We start from the raw sequence: 8,380 nt of genomic DNA, 5'->3' as shown, positions 1-8,380 counted from the left end.
TCAGGAAGTGATCTGCCACACAAAAACTAGATGTGAAATCTTTTGGCATCTGTGCCAGGATGCCTTTAGTAAATGCAGAAGCAGGACAGTAGTCACAGATGACAACCTTTTGCTGTAAACCCAACTGCATTCCAACTGTAAAACCAACCCCTTCCAGCTGTAAAACCAACCCTAGTGCAATGTACAGGACAGAACAGATGAATTTTCTCCTTTCCCTATGCAGTTTCCAGGCGTGGTGAGGAGATCCCTGGTTTTCTGCCACACTTCCCACTCTAGTTCTCCCCTCTTAATATTTTTTTTTTAAATTGAAGGAGTAGGAGAGAAAACTTGTGAAGAGTAAAAGAAAATAACTGCAGACTTCAGTTCTGAATTTGTAACAGGGATAAGTACAGCACAGCCCTCCTGCGTCACATCTTACAACACCTATTACTGCTGGTTTTGCTCTGTTTTGCATCTCCTAAATAATCACAAATAGCATCTTTCCTCCTTCCCTTGGCACAGGCTGACTTCATACTTCTATGAAGTAGAAAGAATAGCTGTGCTGCTTGTGCTGACTTACCTGAAAGCACAACTTCTCCATCTGAACAAAAGATCTCTACAGGCTCCGCTGCCAGTTTAAATACACAACAAACATGTTTTACTTCAGGGTGTGACCCCAGAATTGAAGACAAGGCACAGAAGCGTATCACATAGTAACTCCTGCTCATAACCAGTTAATTGTCCTGGCCTTGCCACTGTAAACACTCCTCTGATGGCACAACTGCAGTGGCATCTCACAGCCACAGCCACTAACAAAAAACAAGTCAGGTTGAGGTTTCATTCATGGAACTACACCAGTCAAGACAAAGACTTCACAACTCTTTTCTCAGAGTTGGCCACGCAGTTTCTTTTTCAAATGGCAAGGATGAATCTCTTAAAAAGCAGTCCCTCCCTTGTAAATATGGCACTGTAAGTTACCAGTATTTGCCAGTGGTTACCAGTGACATGGAAATTTTTTTCTGGTATTGAAGGGAAATATGGGAAAGATGTAATTTCCTGGGCCACTACACAGAAAATATGAGCAAATACTAACTTTTTTTTGTAGGCACTTGTATCTTATGACTGGACATGTTTTGGTTTAAAGTCACAGCAAATGCAACATGGAGGTTTTAGCTGACTGCAATACACTCGAAGCTGTATAGACTACACTGCCAAGGGACTTTTGGTGGGGCTCCATTGGCCACGTATCACTAAAGCTGACAAGACCATTCCAAATAGGACACACTGACAGTCGAAACTGGCTTCAAGAAACGGTGCTATATTTTATGTAAAAGGAAAATGGAGAAAGGCAATGTCCCTCTAAATTCCAGATCCTGGAAAGAGCTGGATGACTGGTTCAGGCTTGGGATATGTAGGTTAACATATGGCCACCTACACTCTTAGGATATCACATGGCACTGCACTCTTTCTCATGGCCTCCCCTCAAGTCCCATCAGTAAGTATAAAAAGGTGAGGTAGAAGAGAGTAAGGGATACTGTGAATTTTCCAGCAACACTGAGTATGGTGAAACATTTTAAGAGATATTTTTGTTCACTTTGTGGCATGGTTCAAGCTCCTTTGCTTTAGAGACCGAACCTCAAAGTTCAACCCACATTACTGAAAATTTTATGATCAATCTGGTTCCATCATTTTGGCTGTTCTCTATCTCAGGATTTAAATGAACTGGGAGGTCATTTTTGTATTACATTTTTCACTTTGACTTATACATCTATTTCACTACGTATTGGAGTGAGAGAGAAAAAGCTCTGACAGTTGCCAAGCAGCACACATTTAAGGCACCGGCAGATTTCTTTATGCAAGTCTATTGGTATGACTCAGGCCTCTCCGGGATGCTATGGGCCAGAAGAGTTCAGATGATTTAGTGGTAGAGTACCTGAGGGCAAGACAGCACTGACCACATGGCTGTAGAAGTGTAGATGAAGTTGAGAACACTACAAAACTGACACTTGCCCCCCCCCCACCCCCACACTTCCACTGCTGATTGAACCCCCGGGGTCCAGAGTGCAAGTTAAGACAGCCCAGAGACTGTGAACTGAGGAGGAGCCATCACTGCAACACAGAGGGGCCTGGATCAGCCCTTCCTTCCCTGGCTTCATTTCTCATGGCAGGGGGAAGTAAAAGGACCAGATTCCCTCACAGGAGCAAGGCGATGGGACCAAGTATTTAGCTCTGTTGTCCTAATGGAGTACAACCAGGAGACAATACACACTTCATACAGTGGGGGCATGATATTAAAGCTCCCCTTGCATAACTGTCCTTTCGCTGTATTTTCACTAGTCAGACCTCCATACTGAGACTGGTCTAAATTTAGAATAGGAGTGACTCGTTGGTGCAAAACTGGATGGGAACGACTTCTTAGGAACACTTTCGGTATTGCACTGTTTAACTATAGGATGGGTAATAAATCCTCTTCTTAATTTCTAAGCCATGAGAAGAGGCCTATGTAGTTCTGCATTGCTGTGCATGGTTCTTCACTTAATAGCCCTAGTTTCACTCATCAACAACTGCACTGCAGTATGCGGCTATGCTACATGACAGAAAACCTGGCCTCTTTTAGCAAATTTTTTTTTTTTTTTAAAGATCACCAGAAAAGTCAAGATGTTCATCTTTCCACCCTGAACTCACAGTAACAACGAGTAATATGATGAAAATGCTGAAGGTGTTCTTTTGGTCCTCTAAATAATGATACACCTATCAAGATGTAACAGGAATCATTTGTTTCATCCTTTCATCTTCCTCTACTAAATATTAAGATTTTTGCTTGGAATGCGTTCGTAGTGTGAGCCCAGATTTCTTCTCTCTCAGCTTCATGCTGCATGTGGCTGGATTCCCCCTGTAGATTTTGACTGTACAGCATAAACATCAGTGACAGATTGGGAAGTGTCAATGCAGATAACATCAATCAACAAAATATAAGTCTGAAACACTTCTTATTATGCATGAGAGTAAAAAAGCAAAATAATGGAAATGCATACCATGGTTTAAGCTGTCAACATTTTCCCACCAGAAAAAAAGAAGAGTGTAATTAAAAAATTTAAAAAAAGAACAAAATGATGAGTAGAAATTCCTATAACACCATACTATAAGCACAATGCCAAGTTACAACTACAGCACTTGGAGGTCCAAGCAATGACAAGCATACATGATCATGGCCTCCATTAAATAAACAAACAAATACCAGGAAAAAAAGAAGAAAAGAACAATGATAGAAAACACTAAAAAAGCAATACTATTTGTGAAGATTGATACTCTTGGAGGAAAAAAAAATAGATAAGCTGCTATAGCCATGAGATTTAAAAAAAAAAAAAAAAAGTCTATGTTTGCCAGCCACATTGCATAACTGAACAGAATGCAGTCACCTGTCTGCTTCCGTTTAACACAGGAGAGATGAGTTGATCTAGTATATTTGATAGCAGGTTTTAAAATGATTTTCCTGGAGGGAGAGTGGGCCTGAACTTCAGTTTTTTTAGCAAGTTCAGCTTTCTTATACACTGCTATAGACAAAAAACAAAAAACAAAAAACACAAAAACATAGAATCAGGAAAAAAAACAGCAAACAGTTTCATATGACAATACATAAAGTGGCAGGCCCACTGCTCCACAACTCCAACCCAATGCATCGCTTCTACTGGGGTGAACAAATCCTAAGTCAGAAGAGGGGGAGCACTGGTGCGTTAACCTCAGATGTGTTACCCAGTGATCAGTGGGGATGCCTACAATGACACAGGACCAGTGGAGCAGTGAGCCTTGCACGTGGCTTTTCATATAGTTGTACAATGTCTCATTAAAAAGCACTATCATTAATACTATTAAGCTGCACATCATCTACAACAGAGTAACCGGATAGTACTGTACAATAGTAAAAAAAAAAAAAAAAAAAAAAAAAGAAAACATATATTGTAATAGGGAGTGTTAAATGAACCTTTTTTCCTTCTCACTTCATCTCTGGAGAGTGTGCTAGGTTCCTTTTTAGCTATTTTCCTTTCAGGAGTAGAAATCCTGCCTCTCCCAGTTTTAAAAGGTTTCTCTTTTTTATGCTTATCAAGAGATGATCTTCGCAATTCTCTCTCTGCCTTCTCCTCTTTAGGAACAGTCTCTAACTGTTCAGTCATGATGCTCCTATCATCATCTGTAGGATCAGAGCAAATTATAACAACAAACAAAACATTAGTAACAAATGTTAACAATACTGCCGTATAGCAGGGAAAAGATAGCTGAAGACAGAGCAGATGGATTAATAAAAAAAGGCAGACTATTTTACCATTTTTTCTGAAACATGCTGAGATTACTATTACAACTATAATCATTTTGCTCTTTGATCATTATGATTTGGAAGCAAAAATATTTAACAGACAAAACAGAAAGGATAATGCACACCTTGAGTATCTGCCCAGAGACTGTCTGTGTCCATGATGGAGTCATCGATTGTTGTTTCATCTTTGTAATCATCACACGTCTCTGTCTTGTAGTCGGTGAGCAGGATTTCTTCTCTCTGGGGTGAAGCAGGAGCTTCTGGGGAGCCCTCCTTGGGCTCAGGTTGAATGTCAGCTACTTCCTCAACCTCCAGCTCCTCTTCAGCCTGGGAGTCCCCTGTTTCGATGTCTTCCTGCTGAGTAGCAGCAAAGCGCACACTGTGAGAAGCAGATTCACCCTCATCAACTGTTGTCTGCACCACTGTGATAAAGTCATCCTCTACTGTCACCACGGATTCAATAATGCCTTTCAGTTCAGGCAGTGCTTCTGGGCTACCCTTGGCTAGCATTTCTTCAGCCGTAAGTTTCCCAAAGTCTATTTCTGGGGGCATTTCTGATATAAGATGCTGTTTATCCTCCTCTTTTTCTTCTTGCCCTACTTCTATCTCTTCTTCCTCAGGTTCTTCCCGTTTTGTGACCCCAGCTGCCAATTCACATGGCAGCAGCTTTTGGATTTCCATAGGTTTCACAGGTGTATCAGGAGTCTTTTTAGTTCCTTCTGCAGGCTGTGGTATGCTCTCCATCTGAATCTCAGCAGGCTCTTCCTGGAGAGGCTCAGCTTTTGGAAGGAGAAGCTCCACAGAAGGTTCCTTTGCTGGTAACTGTGCAGGAGTCTCTTCCCCAGACATGAGAGGTTTTGGAGGTTCTGCTTTGATGTCCTCTGGTTTCAAGGATTCTCCATTCAAACCTTCTTGGGCTTGATCATGCTCTCCACTAGATTCATAAGATTCCTCTTTATCAACTGCCTCTTGATGTACCAGATCGGGCTTAGGAACTTTTTCCTTAATTTCTGTTTCTGACAGTTTGGTGCTGTCCTTCACATAACTAGGTTCAGTCTTGGAAAGTACATCTGCATCCTCTTCTTCTCTGGACAAGATGGTCTGATCTTCCTGTTGAGTGTCTTTGGGTTCAGGCTCTGCTCTTTTAATAGAGGCTTTGTCCTTCCCTGAAGGGAAAGAAACAACGTCACTGATCTTAGCATCTAAGTGACTCTGATATTCTTGGTCAGCTCTCCTTGCAGCCACTTCCAAATCGTGCTTTATAGCATTGTAATCTGGTTTAATTGGAGCTTCTATCTCAGCCATTTCAGGAACAACACTAAGAGTCTTCTCCTCCTTCTCCATCAACAAAGAAACAGCATCCTTTTCTATTGCTATCTCTGAAGCTGATATTCTGTCATACATGGTATCATCAGTTACATGAACTTTATCAGCCACACTTTCTTCTTTCATTTCTAAAATTGCCTCAGGTCTTGTCTTCTCTGGCTCTGCACCTTTAATGGGATAGGCCTCTTTAGAGTCAACTTGATCTTCACTTTTTTCTAGCACAGTATCCAGCTTCTCTTTTTTCTCCTGCTCAAAGTCCCTCACCAGAACGGACTCACCAGTGGCATGCTGACCTAAGTCTTTTTCACTGAGGAATTCTTCTTTTGATTTTTCAGCTGCTGCCAACTTCACTTCTATTAAAGACAGGTCAGGAGCTAGGCCGCGTCTCAGTTTTTCATCTGTGCCTTCGTAAAAGGGACAGGTTTCGCTTGTTAAATTCTCACTGTCCTGAACTGGAGAAGGGAGTGGGACTGTGTACTTATTGAAAACACAGTAGCCCAAGTCTTCCAGCTGACTTTCAGCTTTTAAAGTTACGTGGTTTTCATCTGTCACAGGTGGCAGGGCTGTGCTGCTGTCTTCCACAACAGTGTCAGAAGGAACTGACTTCTTTTGCGCCGCCTCAGCATCTGCGCTCACGGAGGCTAATCTAGATCTTGTCCCTGCTAAGTCTAACATTTCAGGCAGGTCAGGAGCCAGGACAGCCCCATTTTTGTAATAATCTTTGGCCAGGAATGGTGATTCGGCCAAGATCTCAGACTGGACTTTTTCTTCTGCCATTGCTTTTTCTTCTTCAATGTGCTCATCTTCCTCTCTACTATCAATGGGGAAGCAGGGGGCCTTCTCCAATGCTGGTGTGGTTGCTGGCAGGTAGTCATCACCTTCATCCATACTTCCACTAGTGTTAGTTAGAATATCCGAAGCAAGGGGAGAAAGATCATGTGCACGACCAAAGCTAAATCCTAGAGCTATTGAATCCAGGCAGGACATGGGCAAGTTAATAGACATACTTCTCTGTTCAATTGCAGATCTCCCTCCAAGTCCCAAGCTCCTGCTCAGAGTTAGGTCATCTTTATTTTTACTGTGGAGTTCTCTCTTATCCCCATAGACTTTGGGGTCAATAGTGAACATTCTTTCTGTTGGGGAACTTGGTTCTTCAGATTTGTCTGGTGTAAAACTCTGAGCCAGGGTACTGTACCCTACTTCATGAGCAGGCATACTCTGCTGATGATCCAATTCTGTCTGCAATTCTTTCTCCTCTTCCTCTTTGTCTTCAGGTATTGGACGATCTGTTTGATGAGGCTCATACATACTCTCTTTAGTGTCACTTAGCTCATAGTAATCACTGCCTTGTTTCAGAGCATCTGCTTTGAAGGCTTCCTCTTTCAGAGCAGAGGTTTCAAAATACTTCGACATTCCTGATCGATCCTCCTCCTCTTTAATTTGATGAGGAGCTGAAACACTTGTCTTATCCTCCTTGGTATCTTTTTTAACATCTTGCTCTTGAGAAGCTTCTAGAGTAGGAGCCTTGTCAGTGGTTAAACTTGGTGCCTCAGGGGCTTTCTCTGTTATTCTGGATAACTGAGTGGTATCAGGGTGCTCTACTGTTTTCTCAAGGGTCAGTTCATGGCTTAACTGGGCTGGGGGTACCTGTGTGCTTGGCTGCACCTCCTTTTTCATGTCTACTGTTGCTGGGAGCCCCCTTTGGTCCATTTCTTTTTCTGCTTTGAAAATATTAGGCGACTTTTTAGCTTCACCATCCTTTTGAAAGTCTGCTTTGTCTAGAGAAAGCGTCTTAACTTCAGGTTTTGTTGCAAATTTACCATCATCTAATATTCGAGCCTCCCCTTTATCGTAGAAGTCATACCTTTCTTCCTCATCACTCTCATCCTTGGTCATGTCCTTTTCCTCCCCCCATGCAGGGATTTTCTGGGTGCTTGGCGTTTTCAGGCCATCTACAGTTACTGCTGAGACTTCTTGCAGAGCTAGTGTCCTGTCTCTGTGGATGTGTTCATCTTTAGTGAGATCTTTGGCAACCAGTTGGTCAGTGGGTTCCTGTTTTGTTTTGGAACTGTCTTTGAGTGGAAGCTGCTGGGAGACAGCAGGAGATGGGCCTGAAGGAAGTTCACTTTTGGCTGCTTCTGCCTTGGGTTCTGACAGCAATAGAGAACTTTCACCATGGCTGATGTCAAGATCTTGGACATCTTCAAGGTCATATTTAGATTTCACAGACATAACTTGGTTGAATGATGAGGGCACATCTGCAGTCCTTTCTTCTGTTTCGCTCCCTTTAGGCAGTTCAGATGACAAGTCCTGTTGTTCTTGAGGAGCAGGAGGCTTGACAGCAGGTTCTGCAAAACTGGCTTCCCCCTTCTTTTGTGAATCAGTTTCCAAGATCTGTTCTGATAGAGGTGAAGGCATTTTTTCTTTGTCTTTGCTCTGTGAATCTTTTTTATCTACAGCCTCTGTTTTTGCTGGCTGTGGAACTAAGCCATCATGTTTAGGTTGCTCACCAGTCTTACTGTCTTTGTCAGATTCATGTTGCTTTGTGTCTAATGGTTCTGCTGCGAAAGGGCGTGCGCCCTCCTGGACACGGAATTCCATCTTCGTGGCTGCAAGTAAATCTGAAGTAGTTTGTTTGGGTTTTATAACAAAATTATTTAAAGCACTTACAGGCAGGCAGTCATGTGGCTTACAACAACATCTTGGTATGAATGATGGAAAGGACAGGGAGAAAGATGCAAACATGCAGCAAGACCATCCACC

General features: G+C 42.4%; 1 protein-coding gene across 50 annotated transcripts in view; it reads right to left on the bottom strand.

Annotated features, from left to right (window-relative positions):
- The window catches only part of MAP2 (microtubule associated protein 2), a 249,859-nt gene that overhangs the window by 29,199 nt on the left and 212,280 nt on the right, over window positions 1-8,380 (bottom strand). For 30 of the 50 annotated variants that reach the window (XM_069781951.1, XM_069781956.1, XM_069781958.1 and 27 more), the window contains 3 exons: window positions 4,417-8,226; window positions 3,962-4,168; window positions 3,399-3,533 (listed from right to left, as the gene is read on the bottom strand). The exons of 8 other annotated variants lie outside the window; for them this stretch is intronic. In XM_069781951.1, the coding sequence (XP_069638052.1) occupies window positions 3,399-3,533; window positions 3,962-4,168; window positions 4,417-8,226 (4,152 nt within the window). Of the gene's footprint in view, window positions 1-3,398; window positions 3,534-3,961; window positions 4,169-4,416; window positions 8,239-8,380 lie in introns of all 50 variants that reach the window. 12 more of the 50 variants (XM_069781975.1, XM_069781999.1, XM_069781989.1 and 9 more) reach the window with 3 other exon arrangements.

The sequence above is a fragment of the Haliaeetus albicilla genome, chromosome 4 (genome assembly GCF_947461875.1).
Source record: "Haliaeetus albicilla chromosome 4, bHalAlb1.1, whole genome shotgun sequence".
In the NCBI taxonomy this organism is placed as follows: domain Eukaryota; kingdom Metazoa; phylum Chordata; class Aves; order Accipitriformes; family Accipitridae; genus Haliaeetus; species Haliaeetus albicilla.
This window is presented reverse-complemented; position numbering and strand designations above follow the sequence as displayed.